Source organism: Ascaphus truei, chromosome 8, assembly GCF_040206685.1.
Source record: "Ascaphus truei isolate aAscTru1 chromosome 8, aAscTru1.hap1, whole genome shotgun sequence".
Lineage (NCBI taxonomy): Eukaryota > Metazoa > Chordata > Amphibia > Anura > Ascaphidae > Ascaphus > Ascaphus truei.
Genome location: NC_134490.1, coordinates 52,193,661 through 52,211,723, shown reverse-complemented (window position 1 = coordinate 52,211,723; position 18,063 = coordinate 52,193,661). Strand labels below are relative to the sequence as shown.

The 18,063-nt window shown below is 40.9% G+C and overlaps 1 protein-coding gene across 2 annotated transcripts in view; it reads left to right on the top strand.

Annotated features, from left to right (window-relative positions):
• GFRA1 (GDNF family receptor alpha 1) overlaps positions 1-10,636 on the top strand; it is a 122,528-nt gene extending 111,892 nt beyond the window's left edge. For both annotated transcript variants that reach the window (XM_075611991.1, XM_075611990.1), the window contains exons 8-9: positions 4,685-4,738; positions 6,949-10,636. In XM_075611991.1, the coding sequence (XP_075468106.1) occupies positions 4,685-4,738; positions 6,949-7,107 (213 nt within the window). In that variant the 3' untranslated portion in view covers positions 7,108-10,636. The remainder of the gene's footprint in view (positions 1-4,684; positions 4,739-6,948) is intronic.
• Positions 10,637-18,063: the final 7,427 nt, after the last annotated feature.

Below are 18,063 nucleotides of genomic sequence, written 5' to 3'. Positions count from 1 at the left end.
CCTGACCGACGGCAGTGCCGGTGTATCCGGGTGTAGCAGGGGGACGCAGGTGCACCAGACGCAGCCCGGCGTGCAGGCAGCAGGCACTGGAGTACTGGAAATCCTCCCAGGGGAGGTGTAGATGCCGCACAGCCGTGGAGCAAGAACTTCAGAGAAGGCTGATCAGTGATTCATAAAAAACTTTAATGAGACAAAGTGCAAACGGATCCTCTTTAGGATCTAAGTTCTTGCTCCACGGCTGTGCGGCATCTACACCTCCCCTGGGAGGATTTCCAGTGCATTGTATGTTTAGTTGAGATGGGCAATTTCTTTTGGCGAATTTTGATCCGCAGCGGTCGGGTCATTTGGTCCGTGGATTTCAGCGGATCAATCCCATAAAGGGCGATTCGTGTTTTGCGGATTTTTACATTATTATTACCATCACGCTCCGCGTATGGGATGCTTATACAAACATACTTAAATAACATAAAGCAACTCATTCACCCGAAGTAAACAGGTTGAATGTAAAACATAAAACTATGCTATTGATGAACTCTTTTGTACCAGGTGATCAGGCTATAGGTCTATCAATAATAAATGACATAATGAGGCCAATATAAGTGTCACACGGGATTTATACGACATCTTTTGGAAACTGGACTTTTAAACACTATTTTCTTTTTAGTACTGTATATCCAGAAGTCACATTGTTTTCCAAATTGTTCTCTGACATTTTCAGTATTTAATGCAAGAAGGAGTAGCTATTAACCACATGTTGGAGGGCACCCATCTATTAAGAAAACCTATCCCAGACTAATACCCAGGAAGTATTTGATGTTAAGAATGTACCAGTTCCTTTCCATGATCTTACAATTGTAGACTGTTCCATTTGGGATTTAATTATAAAGGACACAGGGATTGAGTTATGGCTGGCAATAATGGTTTGTGGGAGCAGTAAATTAAAGTCAGAATATCCCACTTCAGCCATTACTCACTACTTTGGATTGTATTGCAAATTATGTTTGCGAACATACTTTTCACAGTAAAGAACTATGGAGACATACAGTATATACATAGATGTACTGTTTTGCTTAACTAAGGAAGGAAGCAAACGTATTTCAGAAGATCTCTGAACAGAACCAGGATCATACAAATGCACAATTATTTAGTGCATCTCAAATATTGCAAACCTCAATAACAAAGTTTTGCAGATTGTATGTATGTATGTCTTTATTTATATAGCGCCATTAATGTACATACTGTAGTGCCGACAAGTATTCTAAAACAAATATGGGGCAATCACCAACAAGACCCAGGTACATGCTGGGTACATGCTGGGTACATGCTACAACATTTCAGTGACATTTCTGCAGACAGACTAATGGCCCATCAGATTAACAGTGGGGGTCCCTGGCAGTCCCATTCAAATTGAATGGGACTGCCAGGGCCGCTGCTGTGTTAATCTGATGGGCCATTAGTCTGTCTGCAGAAATGTCACTGAAATGTTTGCAGCATGTACCTGGATCTTGTTGGGGATAGCCCCAGATTTTCCAAGGCAAGTTTAATGCAAGTTTTAGAATACTCGTCGGCGCACCTGTACATGTAGCGCACTTCTCCCCCCACCCCACCCACAGAATACAAGACATTCACGGAGTTTAGAGGCAAAAGGCAGGAGGGAGACAGGTCGATAGTTAGAAAGACAGGTAGGGTCAAGCTTGCTGTTTTTGAGTAATGGTATGACTGCTGCATGTTTGAAGGAAGAGGGAAAGGTACCAGAGTAGAGGGAGGAGTTAAAAATGTGTGTGAGCCTAGGGATTATAGTAGGAGCAAGAGGATTTAGGAGATGGGAGGGATTGGGGTCAAGAGGGCAAGTAGTAGAGGGAGAAGAGGAGATCAGCAATGACACATCCTCCTCTGTGACAGCAGATAAAGAGTCAAGGAAGGCAGGAGGAGAGTTAGGAAGATGTGTAGGATGGGAGGAGGATACAGATGGTATGTCCTGAAATATGGATTCCACCTTTTCCTTGTCCTAGTCAGCAAAGTCCAGATTAACATTTGTATTAAAAAGGGGATATTTATTTATTTTATGTATAAAATGTTTTACCAGGAAGTAATAAATTGAGTTACCTCTCATTTTCATGTATGTCCTGGGCACAGAGTTATGATGACAAATACATGGTTATATTGAAAAAAATCATACCAATGTAAAGCAATACATCCAGGCCCTTCATAATTTGGTTTGACCATTCATACCAAAGTGTCAGATATACTGTAGTCACTGATTGGCAAGTGTAATTGTTTTTTTATGGGGACATACTTTCTCAGCCTCCATATTTGATCATCCATTTATGGCTAGTATTAGATGCCATTCCCTGAAGCTGGAGGGTGGCAGGCTAAGAGGAAATGTGAGGAAGTACTTCACTGAAAGGCTGTGGATTTGGGGAATAGCCACCCAGCAGACATGGTAAGGGGCTAATAAAGTACGGGAATTCAAACATGCTTGGGATACATGATAGAGTTATCTTAAATAGGGAAGAAAATCAGGGATAAAATAGGGTCTGAATTTTTACAACAGATAGGAAAATGGGCACGTGGGTTGTATCTGCCATTAAATTCTATGTTTCTATGTGTGGTTACAAGCAGGCATATAATTGCCTATTACAGGAGGACTTTTCCATGCCACTTAAACCCATGGTTATATCATATTCACTCGTACTGTATCTCAGCATTTTATTATCTACTATAATTTGTTTATCCCATTTAAAGTCTTGGAAGGTCTATATTAACTGCGTGTTAGGGTATCAACCGTATTATCTCTCTATCTCATGTAAGCATTGTCATATTACTCACATTGTCCTGAGGATACTGACTGATGTGTATAAAAGTTCACAGTTCTGGACCAAAACATGCATTTTGACGGGAAAATCTTTTTTCCCGTGATTTGAGGCTGTATTCAAGTTTAAAGGCTGAATTCACTAAATGACTGTTTATGTTTAGGAAATTAATACTGTTCATAATGCTATCAGTGCAGCAGTGCATTAGTAACTAATATAGTTACATACTTTATATAGTTAGATACTTAAACAAGAAAAATAAAACCATGTAAAGCTACAGTAACTTTTAGAATATGGTAATGTGTTTTATAAAAGAGAAGTAATTGTAACCCAACTTTATGGCTTCCTGTAAAAAATTATGTAAATGTGAATGCACTTTATGGTAATTTTTCTCATATTTTAGAACATGCTCTTAAATGTTTCATTGCATAGGCAATATGCAGCTTGTTCTTTTATAGGCTGATAATTGTACAAATGAAAAATAATAAATACAAAATGTAATATACAGGGTGTTAGTGAGGGAGTCTCCGTGGGTCAGTACAATTACAAGAGATGTTTAGTACAGACATAAACAAAACTGATGGGAGTTAGAGGGGAGATTCAGTAATTACAGATCATAGCAAGACATGCAAGAGGGTAACTAGAGGGGCAAATTAAGAGTGTATAGACAGTAGAGTATATAGAGAGTATAGATTATGTATGGGCTCTATTCATTCAACTCCAATATTGCCAAAGCAAAATTGCCTTGAAACAGGTTGGTTAAAATAATGTATCAATCAAGCTGATCTTTGTCTTATACAATAATAATGTAGAACAAGCAAAATACGTGTTTGGAGCCATATTTAAAACCAGAGACATAACATAAAACACAGACAAAGCTCAGTGCACATCCAGAAAAACTTATATACGGTACAGTGCCTAAATATACATGTATAAATAACTAATAAATAAAATGGTCTTTTAGTTTAACATTTTGGCCAAATTGTTGTAAGCCCTTGAGCCAAACTTCACGGCAGATATGTTGTGGGTATTTTGGAGGTTCAATTTGAGCTTGTAGGTGTTCTGTATGTTTTTTTGGAGCCATATAACACATTAGAGTGATCATAATCTGAGCTCGAATAATGCAATAGTGAGAATGAACATAGCGCTGTATATACAATAATAATATCATATACAGTAATATAACATGTTCCCAAAATTGGGCTACTTCCTTGTGTCTTCAGAGTTTGAATGGGGGCAATCTTGGCACTTAGTCCAATAAGATAGACCAAAGCTTCTGCTACTATAAGCACTTAATCAACATGTGTTTTGGCAAAAATGTTCCCGGAGGCGTATATGCATTGTCCAAATTAAATGAACATAAACTCGCATTGTGCTTCAAGTTACCAGTTTCATGTGTACAAAAGAGCTGTACCATTTTAAAACGTTTGCTACATACCATTATTTCTTTAAAGAACGCACCTGTAGTACCACTAAAAATAATCACGCCTCGTAATAAATATTCAGTTCTCCATGACCAAGTCAGCTTCTAGAACTTTGCACTACTTTTTACTCCAACAACAAATATATCTTTTAAAAAAATTCAGTACATCGATATATTAGCCAGTAGATATAATGAGCTGTCAACAGACTGTTCCAGCTAATTAATAGAACTAATCATGCTAGCGTATTCTTTGTGTCTTGCTATGTAATTAATTTCAATAGCTAAAATGAAAATCCGTTACCAAGTAATGCTTTTTATATCTCCTAAGGAACATGTCATTAAAAAAAGGTATTCTATGGCTGTTAACAACTGCTGTTGGCATGTGTCTTCGTGTGATCAAAACAAGAAACACACATCTAAATTGGTGCATTTTATTTAAATTTTTTAGGCACAGAAACGGAAGTCAAATAATTCTGTAGACGAACAACTTTGTCTTGCTGAGGTAAGAGTTTTCTTTGCTATGTGCTTAAATTTAATATACAAATATGTTTGTTTTTTTATAGCGCCAGCCAGCTACAAAAGGGTTTACAATTTTTACAACAAAACAGTGAGAATACAGGAAATATACTGTACTATAGATGGGATAAGTGCATCAAGACATAAATGCAAATGGGAGAAAGGAGTCCCAGCGCCCAAAGAGCTATGAGTAAATTTGAGTACTTTGGCTACAGTGTATAAGAGCATATTTTATTTTACTGAGCAAATGCTTTATTGGACACGTGAGTTTTCATTTGGGTTTTGAAGATAGAGAGAAGGTGCCGGGCGAACGTTACGAGAGGGGTGCAGCATGGGAAGAAGGTTACAGGCATGAGAGAGCTGTAATGACCCAAGTGGTAGAGGAGAGCTATAGCAAGAGATTAAAGCTGAAATATCGGAAGAGAATTTTGTAGTGAATGCAAAGTGTAATTGGGAGCCAGCAGAGACTGAGCAAGAGGAGACAGAGGTTATCCTCACAGCAGCATTTCAAATACCTTACATAATATTCCAACAAGTCAGGTTTTAAGGATATCCCTGCTTCAGCACAGGTGGCACAGTCAATGATTGCGCCACCTGTGCTGAAGCAGGGATATCTTTAAAACCTGACCTATTGGTGGCCTTTGAGAACTGGAGTTATCCACCTCTGGATTTAAGGGTAGAAAGATGCATGGCAGGCTCTTGTCTGGTTATGTTCTTAAATTAAACTCTACTTTTGTATGTTCATTGCCCCTAGGAGCCTCATGGCCATTTATTTGTACAGAGGTGGCAAAAAGGCATTTGTAGTTTTCTTTTCATTATGTACTTGGGTAACATTATATTTTCTATGACAGTGCCCCCCCACCCCCCACATATTTTACCGTAGCTACTAGGCAATTACCCTTTCCCTATCTAATAGTGTATCTGTCTCGCTCTCTGTGGCCCAACTCCACAAAGCTTAATTAAGTCACTTCACATGGTATTAACCTGACTTATTGTCACATTGAGACTAATGGTGCATCTGAAAAGGACAATAACATATTGTTAAGTCATTTCTTTCTCCCTTAAAGAGTACCATGTTAACTATAATTGACTTTAGTGATGATGACATGCAAATGATTTGCAAATGAGGCATTATAATGACATATCCACTAAAGTCTGTTAAGGGTAACTCGGTTCATTTAACGTTAGGTTATTTAATCCAGGGGTGATCAACTCCAGTCCTTAACCCTGCCAACAGGTCAGAATTTCAGGATATCCCATCTTCACCTCAGGTGGCTCAATGGAAGACTGAGCCTCTGATTGCGCCACCTGTGCTGAAGCAGGGACTGATTGAGCCACCTATGCTGAAGCAGGGATATCCTGAAAACCTAGCCTGTTGGGGGGCTTGAAGACTGGAGTTGAGCACCCCTGATTTAAGCTGTACCTAAACTTGGTGTTACTCCTACTCAGACAGGGAACAATGCATTTGGTAGTGTCTTGGTGTAACACAACAGTTAGGCATAATTTAAATAACATAGCATTATTTCCGGCAATATTTCCCTCTCCTCTCCCTGTCAACTTAAGCAAAAGTCCTATTTTGAAGAACTAGAAACACGAATACTGGCATAACATTACACTATTGGAGGACATTGCATGGTTATGCGTCAATAACATAAAACCTATGCTAATGAGACGTAGGATGGCTTTTGTTTTTGCCTAAAATTAGTTTTGAGGATACCATGTTAACTCAGGGATCATAACGTCCTTAGATTAATATTTGCTTCTGCTATTCTGAATCAGTTTTTTAGTACAAGTATCAATGTCTTCCCTGTATTGAAATATTTGGTTATAGTTTATAATAACAACTTGTCAATAAAGTCTCCTTATATTTATTTTGAGGAAGTTGGAGAAAGACCATCTCCAAACTAAATCAATTCCATTCCAAACCCCAACTGATTCTGATCTCCACTTCACATGTGTGGATGACAAGCCGACTGCTAGATATTTCTTATAGGTTTTGGTAATATCTGGTTCAATAATTGTGCAAATATTATTATTCCTTTTATTTAATCATGTGCTAAGGCTAAGAGCTATCCTGAGGACCTCATTATATCTGCCATCTTTGTTAGAAGCATATTGGTTTCACCAATTTATAGGCGTCATGTTACAATGTAAGCCCCCCTCTTTGATATCTAATTTTTGTTCTGTCTCTTCTAGCAATCACTTGGGAAAAACAACATTGTGGGGAAATCTTCAAGTGAACATATCTCAACCGGCAATTCTTCTGGATGCCCTCTTGGTCCCTCCACACTGCTTTTCATAATGGCAACAACACACTCGTTACTCCTAGCCTTGCGTTCTTCTCTAACATTATAGCCAACTGCTGTTCAAGGACCTGTATAAAAAAAAAAGTATATATATATGATTAATATTATTCACTTTCCTACCCTCTCATGTTCATCCGATATTCCAGTTCCAGAGGCTGAACACACTCATCTGGAATTCAACAGAGGAAAACCAAATGCTTTTTGTGGTATTTAGGGGGCTGTGTAATTACCTGCTGCAGTGCTACATTCCAAACCCAAAAGTCTTCTGGGCATGCCATGTGTTTTAAAGAGAAGTATGTACATTTGTCTGTTGATAAACTGTTTTTTTATGTTTACCCATGTCCTTACGTAGAAAAGGAATCCTTATAACTATTATTTATACTAAGCTTTTTTATCGTTTTATTTCTTTCCTCAAAATGAACGTTAAATTCAAAATTAAAGGATGCCAAGTGTTGATATTTACTTCTCCAATATATGTTTTGTGAAAGCAGGTAGGGGGGGCTCTTCAAAGGTTGCCCACCTTTGGTCAGTGATTATCTATGTTGAGTTCTTTGCCTCCTTTCTCTTTGGTACTGTGAAGTGTTTCTGCAGTGTCGTCAGCATCTACTGTAATAGACCTGCAGCTCGAAAACAATTTTGAGCTAGACAAAAACCTACTCCCAAAAGTAGCGGAATCTCAGAGGTGTTACTTTTCCTGCCATGTGGAAGAGGCTTGGAAGGACTGCTATTTTGTATGGCATGAAGTGTACATTACAATAAAATCAGAACACGAAACTCTGTTAAGTCACAAATGGATGGTACATTTTGTTACTTACATTGTAATTGTTTACGGTTTTGGCCTTCATTTGTTTGATACCAATTGACTAACGTGTGTTTTGTGCAAAAATGTTTTTCAATGCCTATATCTCCATAGTTGTTGCCATTTTTCTATAGGTGGATTTTTTTTATTTTTACATATTTCACATTGCAGCTTACAAATGCGTAACAAGTGAGTGCCTCTAATAATGCGTGTCTGTGCAGACAGGCTTTTTCCTTTGTAATTTGTTCCTCACACTTGTACAATGTGGCAGAAAGTATCATCTGAAGCAGAAAACGGTCATACATTTATATGAAAAATATGGAGATAATCATGTAAGCCAAGGGTGGCCAACTCCAGTCCTCAAGGGCCACCAACAGGTCAGGTTTTCCAGATATCCCTGCTTCAGCACAAGTGGCTCAATCAGTGACTTGGTTGTTGACTGAGTCACTGATTGAGCCACCTGTGCTGAAGCAGAGATATTCTTAGAACCTGGCCTGTTAGTGGCCCATGAGGACTGTAGTTAGCTACCCCTGCTATAAGACATCTGCTGGGCACTAAAAGCAGAAGACATGGTGAAATGGTTTATGATTCTCTACATTACAAGATTTTGCTTTCTGTTCTTGACTGTTTCAGCACACAAATTAACAGATTGACTACAAAAGCATTTTTTAAGTATGTTTAGACCAAACAACACATGTACACATGGAAAACTCAAGTGATGTGTTTGCCTTAATGAAGCATGATTGCATAACGCTGCATAAAGATAAATAAGGTATATTTCATAGATTTACACATTTAAAACAGATTTGGCATAGATACTTTATCTTGGTTAATCATGTTTTTTTAGTACAAGGTGCACCTCTCACAGCCACCAAAGTAGATCTAAAAAACAAATAAATAACATCCTTGCTGTGAAACCCTTGGGTAGCCAGCGCACTAAAAACACATTGATTCATTGTATTTTCTTACATGATATGCTTCAGCGCCCATGTGTATTGTGTGCCTATGAGTAACAGAGCATCTGATGGCAACAACCAAAGCAGATGGATTCACATATTTTAGTTTCATGAAGTAACAGAGGAGGAGGGGGAGTAGGGTTGATGCGTTTTATTGGACCAATAAGTAGTTGATATGTTACAAGCTTTCGATCCTCTCAGGGTCCTTCATCAGGTCTTACACCTACCCTGAGAGGTTTGAGAGCTTGTAACATATCAACTACTATTGGTCCAATAAAAGGTATCATACCCCCTACTTGCTCTCCATCCTGTCATACTACTTGGAAGAAAGACCAACACGGCCCCCCACCCTTCTTTGCATATCTTAATTTCCTGAGAAGATATCTAGAGACGATTTCTCAGTTTAGGTTACTCTAAATATAAAGCAGTTTGTAGCTGGTTGACTCATGGAACTACTAGGCCCCATATATAATACTTAGTTTGTAATCTGATCACTTTAATGTCATGTAGCCTAAAAACTACATCTTCTCAGTGTTGTTAAAAACACTTTGGCAAAAGCTATGTGGGGAACATGGGGCATCCAAAATACTGCAGACGCATTTCTGGGCAAGCAATATCAAACCTAGCATATCTTTTGCTAGGTTTGGGATTACTTTGCGTATAGTACACCAATCATTTTCGAATAAACATGATTTATTAGAATCTCAACTTAGTATCTACATTACACCTTTCGAAAAGTTCTAGAGTTGAATTTAAAATGTCCAGCCAACAAAATAATTTTATCAAACAAATGTACTTCTCATTATAAAAACATAGTTTGATTTAAGAAATTAGCCTATTCACATTTTTTCATTGACTTCGTCAATCCCCATGAACCTGGTAGGATATTAGTTTCCAAAACAAAGGCTTGGACTTATGTTGGGGAGAGCAGGTTACTGCTTTGGGAACCAGAATAAGGAGTTTAATAGAATTTAACCTCAGTTAATTTGTTATATTAGGGGTTCAATGCTCAGTTTTTCTTTAAACTGGAGACCTTTCAGAACTCTAGAAATACAGACCCAAATTGGGGTCTTCATCTATTTTTCACGTTCACTCTGTCCTCTGAACTCGACTTTTTACTAGTGACAGAGTCAAACCTGCAAAAAAAAACCTCCGCTATTGGTAATCATGGGCAGTTATGTAATGGGAAAGTGGAGAAGGTATTTTTGAAGATCATTTAATCACTAATATTTGTTTAGAACACTTTAATTAGAAGAAGTGATACCCAGCATCATACTTTGAAGTATATTCTACAAGCATGTTGGTTTTCTCGATGACAAATGGTCTTAAACAGGAACCGCAGGCTTAAATCCCAATGTATAGCCTTTATGTACAGGAAATGTGTCTGCTGGTTGCACTGTTAGTGCCATTAACTATATCAGTGTTTTGATTTAACGTTACTGCAGTAGCGCATTCCTAAGCAATGCGTTGCCATCTTCCATATCATGGTAAGGATTCAGGCCCATATGTCTAGGCAGCGCTAATCCGCGAGACATCTTCCAGAGCCAGATAAGTGAATAAACCTTAAGGTGTCTTATAGAGCAGCATTGCTTAGTAAATATGGTCTAAGTCTCTTAGCCAAAATGTAAAAAAAAAAAAAACCATGAATCCCAGATCTGTGATCTACAAACTGCATTATTATTTGATTTTGTTGGAAATAATGCACATCTTGTAACAGAAGTACTTAAACCAGGGTCATTCGCCAAATCATTCACTTATTTTTTATTATTAGTGATTATTAATATTATGATGTTAATTGCTTTTAATAAAAGTGTACAAAACTATTACGTTTCTGTTTCCTAAATATTATTCGGTTATTTATCATTGAAAGAAAATGTGTGAGCAGTGCATATGTAATTTATGGGGGACTTGTGTAATGGTCTGCTTTACTTTGTCAGATTCACTTAAACTATTGAATGGTCTGCCTGCTCCTGCTGACTGCTCCTAAGGTTGGGCGTGAGATTGTCGGCGGGAAGCGCGGGGTTTACAAAGGCCCCCCGTGCTTCTTGAAGGCACTTAAATTATATGCCGGGGAAGCGGCGAAGACCTCTGTAAACTGCACTTACCTTGGCTCAGACGGCTCCTGGAGACGTCGCCATGGCAACGCGAAGTCAAATGATGCAGCGGCGTCACACCGCCCAGACGGCGGAGCTGAGTTAAGAGGTGGGCAGGGGGGGCACAGAGAGGGGAACCGGCAGGGGGCGCATGGAAAAAAGATTGCGCTCCCCTGTCCTAAGATATGCTCCTAAGGCAGGGGCGCGCAAACTTTTTTTGCGGCGCCCCCTCCCCTCCTGCCTTACCTCCGTTGGCTGCCCCCCTCCTTACCTCGCACAGCATCAAAAGACGCTGCAGAGTCGTTATTTGACGTCACGTTACCAGGGCAACCGTGACATCACATGACCCCGTGGCATCATTTGATGCCGCGTTGCCATGGTCACGCGTCCTAAAGCCGGCAGAATCCCGGTAAGTAGGAGGTTACAGAGGCCTCGCGCGGTCACCCGGCATTTCATTTAAATGCCTTGGGAAAGAGTGTGGGATCTCTGCAAACGCCTGCACCAAAAAAAAAAAAACTTGCGACCCCCAGTTTGCACACCGCTGTTCTAAGGTATGCTCCTGCGGTATGCTCCTGCGGTATGCTCCTGCGGTATGCTCCTGCGGTATGCTCGTGCTCTGTGGATTGCAGGAGTTTATTATCCTAGCATGAAGCACTTATGGGTTTCACAATGAAGGTGGTGAGAGGTAAGTATGGGGATCTTGTGTTAAAAATAATATTGAACATTTAATTGAGGGTCTAACCAGGGCAGATTGGAGGGGTTAATACTTCCTGGTCCGGTGCTCAAAAATTTACCCCCAGCAGAGTGAACCGAATTAAAGAGGTACAGATCGCTTGTACATTCAGCAGGAGTATTGATTATGTATATATATCATGACCTGTCCATATCAATTAGAGCACTGTGAGTTTTAACTTGTCCTGATGTCCGAATGAATCTAGGAAGCCTGATGCTGCGCTGGTGTGCAACTCAGAGCTCCCACTTCAATCGGCTCTTAGGGTTCAAATACGCATAAGATCCCACTGGCATAAGCTTCAATGCACCATAATGTGTAAAGTGTTTTAACTCATGGTCTCGTTGGACGAAGCCCCCGCTGTGCGTGCTCCCATGCGCTGATAGCAGAGTAGAGTGGTTCCCACGGTGAGAAGAAATGCCAGTGCACAGCAATACAAAGGTAGAACGGGATGACCAAAAAATTAAGTGTTTATTGAAGCTTGGCAAACATATGAAATGGTACCAAATTTCCTAGATACAGGCCCCGTTATGGGTGCCGGTATCTCCTATGCATGGAAATGTCTCGCGTCACGTGATCGGGACATTTCCATGCATATGAGATACCGGCACCCCATAACGGGGCCTGTATCTCGGGCAGCAGGGGTCCCAGACCTGAAATCAATGCGGTTCAGCTCTGGAGACCCCCGGCTATATTACTGTAATGTTTAAAATTAAATAAAACCCCCGCGATCGCCTGTGAAAGGCGTGCAGTTAGAGTGACTGATTCAGTCCTCTTACTGCGCGTCTCTTACAGACAGGCAGACCCTGGTAGGACTCACACTGCAGGGACCCTGCTGTGTTAATCCAATGGGCCATTATGTCTGCAACAGAACATCTCGCAACACGACGCGGCCTAATGCAGGATTTACCCAGGTAAATGTTCGAATAACGGCCGCTGCATCTGTAGCTCTAAATCTATCAGTCTATAATAGGCTCTATACTGTATCTCTCTCGTTCCTTCAAACTCATATCCTTTACCCAAAATATCCCACTTCTCTTTAGCACTATGGGGCCTAATCTATAAACTTCGATGAGAAACTCAGAGGTTTTTGGGCACTTTCCGAACGATTTGGCAAGTTCGCCATTCATAAAGCTTCAATTACTTGCCAAACTCGTACAGGGAGTGCATTTTCCCGTGTGGTTTCGCTCCTGTCCAAACACATCGGGGCCTATTCTAGTAACTTCGATAACGATGTGGCATGTTCCCACTGAACGGTTTGTCATTTGTGTTATCACGGTATTCAGAAAGAATCTGAAACCATCACAAACCGTGAGGTAGGGAAATGCCAATACCACTCGGCATAGCAGCAATGTGATCTCAGCCTCTCCCAAAGTTCTCCCTGCATGATCTGGCCGCAGTCTGTAAGAGCTGCATAGACAGCTGCACAGAGAGAGCCGCCTCTCCCTGCTCTCACAGGCGATCGTAGTGTTTTTATTTAAATTTGAATACTAGTGTGCAGGAGCAGGGGGTCTCTGGAGCTGAACTGCATTGATTTCAGCCCCGGGGATACCCTGTTTCCTGAGTTACAGTCCCCGGTATGGGATGCCGGTATCCCCCTGCAATGTTTAAATCTCCTGCATCACGTGACCGGGACTTTTAAATGCATAGGAGATACCGGCATCCCATACCGGGTCCTGTAATCTGTGAAGCAGAGGGACCCCGGACCCGAAATTAATGTGGTTCATTAAGAATCACGCACACGTCTTCCCTGCACCTATAACCATACAAACACACCTCCTGCCCACACCAAGAAAAACACCACACCTCCCCCACCACAAAATAAAAACCAAACCTCTCATCAGGAAGAACACACACACCTCCCCCACCAAGAAAAAAAAAACAGGCGGGTGCGGAAGTTAGGACTGACTTCCGGGCGGGCCCAGCATCCTGCAGCGGAGGAGGTAGTAGTGGAAGCCGGGCCACAGTTGGGGACTAAAACGTCTCATATGTTCCAGTTTTCAAATTGCTGCTCCAAGAGGTTTGGGGTGGCAATTTCAAGACCGGTACAAATGAGACGTTTTACTCACCTTTTCGGAACACCTCGACAAGGGCATTAAAAGCGATCAAACCGGTACATGTGGTCACTTTAAGTTGAACCCTAAAAACCCTAACCTCTAACGCTAACGCCTAAGGCCTCGGTCCCGCTGCGCTCGTTGGCGCGGGCGGCGGGTCGCGAGTTCCCCACCAGCAGGGGAATCCTCGCGAGCCGGTCCCGGTCACGGTCCCCACTGGCTGCACAGCTGATTACACGCTGTAGCGCGTCAGCCGCTGGAGACACCAGAGAATGGTGCTTTCTAGCTTTGACGCGTGACGTGTGTGGCTGTGAGCCAATGGGGAGGGGAGGCTTCGGGAGGAGGAGAGGCTTCGGGGAGCGGGGAGGAGTGTGGAGTGAAAGCAGGTGAGTGCCTTTCTCTGTGTGTGTGTCTGAGTGCGTGCCTGTCTGTGTGTGTATGTGTCTGAGTGCGTGAGTGCCTGTCTGTGTGTGTGTGTGCCCGAGTGCCTGCCTCTGTCTGTGTGTGTGTGTGTGTATGAGTGCGTGAGTGCCTGCCTGTGTGTGCGCGCGCGTGTGTGTGTGTATGAGTGCGTGAGTGCCTGCCTGTGTGTGTGTGTGCGCGTGTATGAATGAGTGCCTGCGTGTGTGTGTTTAAACTTACCTTCCAGCTCCAGCCCGAGTCCGTGGAGGGAGGGGGGGGAGAGTAGCGGGTCCCTCCGCTCAAGCCACGCCCCCCCTCCCTGTCAAACCGCCCACCTCCCGCCCACCTCCCAATCAAACCTCCCACCTCCCGCCCACCTCCCGCTCCGGCTCCCGCTCCCTACAGACCGCAGATCGCGGTCTGTGTATCTCAGCGCACCGCCTGTCAGCAGCGCAGGTGCGCTGACTCTGGGAGCGGGGCCTTAGCCTTACCCTGCGGCAAAATGGAATTACCGTGGTGAATTGTCCCACAGCAGCGGCCAAACAACAGTGGCTAATTGTTCCATTCCTGATATAAACGTTTTCCTGGGTCACACGGCACGAACCGATACTGGCATCTCTTGCCCTCTTGGAAACCTTGTCTAACAGTTTAAACCCAAATCCATGGTAGCACCCACACAGAACATCCACACTACAAAAAAGTGAGAGCGAGTTACACCTTTCCTATATATATATTTAAATTATTGACTAGCAGACTGATATTCACTGCCTGTACATGTTTGTTATGAAACCACGAGAAACAGATCATTACTGCAGGAAATCTAGTACAGGCCACTAATTGGTATGCAAATAATTTGAAGCTCAGCTCAAAAATAATTGCATTGAAAGGTAATTAAAACATCTTCAAGTTAGAATTTGTTGAAAAAACATGGACACTCAGCCTGCTGTTCATTGTAAAGATTGTCTCACTGCCTTATAACAATGTTTCATTCAGTGCTAGAGGATACACCATTTTGTAGCACAGCAAAGTAGCCTTTTCAACAAATAGAAGTTGTGTTGCACATATAGTGCATATCTTTGCTTACATCATTTGCATTTCAAAACGTCTCCTACGAGGTTGGAATAGGTTAAGTAAATATTTTCATGTTATACTGTAGGAGAAGGATTAATATTGTGAGTGAAAGTCTGCAAAATACAATCAAAGAGCTTCCTACCGAGTTATGGATTTACCCTCATGTTTATGAAAATTGGCAAATATTAAAAAGGCATATTTGCTACATTTAAATTGTCTGTATTGTGGGCTTGAGTTGAAATGTAACACATGCTGAGTTTAATTTCCTTTCCAGGATTGGAACTTTATCATATTGGTATAAAGACAGAGAGGTACATGTTTTATAGCAGTAGCTAGTTGGGTTTCTTGGAAACTGACACATGCTTAGCCATCAACATACAACTAAACTAGAAACTGGATTATTACAAGACACAAGATGAGATCGCATGTCCAGTTTTCATTTGTTCAACGGCTAGCTAGCTAAACCCTGCTAAATGTTTGATATTTGCTTCTACTAAGAGCAGCTAGATGGTAGTTCCACTATCTGCTGGCATTCTAGGTACAAACAAGTCATTAGCAGTAAGTCACGGGCAACATGACTGTGTGGGCCTGACCTCTACTGGATAGTATACAGAGTGGGTACAAGGGGTCAGGAGGTAAGGGATGGAGTGTTAGGGGGGATTGTGTGTAAGAGGCGGGATTTTGCTACTCATCTCGTGGCAGTAGGAAGAAGTGGTCCCACCTTCCTTCCCGGCGTTATTGTTAGTTGTTGGTGAATTTCTTGATTGTTATGTATGTATGTATGTATGTATGTATGTATGTATGTATGTATGTATATATATATATATATATATATATATATATATATATATATATATGTATGTATATATATATATATATATATATATATATATATATATATATATATATAAATAAATATAATCAAAAAATAAATAGATGATACCGTCCTGTGGCTAACGAAATGCTTTTATTTGTGCGAGCTTTTGAGATACACTGATCTCTTCTTCCAGTGATGTTACAATGCATTGTAACATCGCCGGAAGAAGAGATCAATGTATCTCGAAAGCTCGCACAAATAAAAGCATTTCGTTAGCCACAGAACGGTATCATCTATTTATTTTTTGATTATTGAAGCTCGGCTAACACGGTACTGATACCTCTACATGGATATATAAATATATATATATATATATATATATATATATATATATATATAAAAACAAAAGCGCAAGCTCCATAGCACGTAACTGAGTAAAAAATAAGGTACATTTATTTAAAAAATCAGCAACCCATAAGAATGTGCACTTACAGGATTTTAAACAGAACCATTCGTGGGAGAGAAATCTCTATTGTGGTCATCTGCGGTGGTAGGGTGAGTCCCAGGTTTGCAGAGTGGATGTAAACAGCCCAGGTTCACCATGAACTCCTATCCCAAATTGGCAGCAAGATAAAAAGGCATCCAATGCCTGCACGTCCTTTGCTCCCTCATATAATGGTTGCTAACACTTGAAATTACCGCCAGCCGGAGCGCAGGGAAGCCAGGGACTCCAAATACACCAACACAAACGCGATGACGCCACAGCTCTGCGCGTTTCGTCACACTGAGGCGACTTCGTCAGGAGCAACCATTGTATGAGGGAGCAAAGGACGTGCAGGCATTGGATGCCTTTATATCTTGCTGCCAATTTGGGGTACGAGTTCATGGTGAACCTGGGCTGTTTACATCCACTCTGCAAACCTGGGACTCACCCTACCACCGCAGATGACCACAATAGAGATTTCTCTCCCACGAATGGTTCTGTTTAAAATCCTGTAAGTGCACATTCTTACCGTTTGCTGATTTTTTAAATAAATGTACCTTATTTTTTACTCAGTTACGTGCTATGGAGCTTGCGCTTTTGTTTGTTTTTTGTTCATAGATTCCAAAAGTGGTTGGCTATACTACTCCCCTTAAAGCTGCAAAGACGCTCCCTGGATCTTCTATTGGGACTATATTTCTCTCTGGATTTTTTGTTTGAGTAGAACATTCAATTTTGATTTTCCTTTTTTTTTCACTATCACGTTATGGTTTGTAGATATTATTAGGTTAAATTGTGGTAATTTTAATTTATTTTAATATTTTAAATATGTTATTATCATTTATCATTTATTAGGGTTATTTCACATCCTCTTTAGCGCTACTTAATTTTTGTGTTGCCTTTGATATATATATAATGTTAAAAAAAATTGGAAACAGCGTTGAATTAAGAATTGTTTAATTCTTTTAAAGAGGAACAAAAATTTATATATGTATGTATATTTAAACAAAAACGAATAGATGATACCGTTCTGTGGATTACGAAATGCTTTTATTTGTGCGAGCTTTCGAGATACACTAATCTCTTCTTCTGGCGGTGTTACAATGGATAAAGCAATAAAGCGTTTAACTAAAAAAACTTAGCATCTTGGAATGTAAGAGTATGTGTGTATGTAAATATACATTTATAAAGTGCCCACAGTGTATACAGCGTTTTATAAAAGGTGTGTGTGGAGTGGCAGTGTATACCAATGGTGTCGATAGGAGTAGAAATGTAAGAGGGTGTTGCAATACTATTAGTGTGTGTAGATACTATGTGGTCCCTATTGGTATATAGGTGTAACAGGGTATGTCTATTCTGCATGTCTTTCCCCCTTGTTATGTAAGTTCCTGCTAGCTGCAGGCTGTGACAGGTTAATTATGTGGGTTTGTGATCCCCCCTAGATGCTCCTCTCTGGTGGACAAAAGTGAGGTGGTGACTCGTGGCCTGTGTCAGCCTATCAGGGATAGGTATAGACCATGAGCCCACCTCTTCTGCTTCCTGATGAGGGGCAGTGCCAAATTTAGTCAGTCCTGGTATGGAGGAATTAGAGACCAGTAGAGC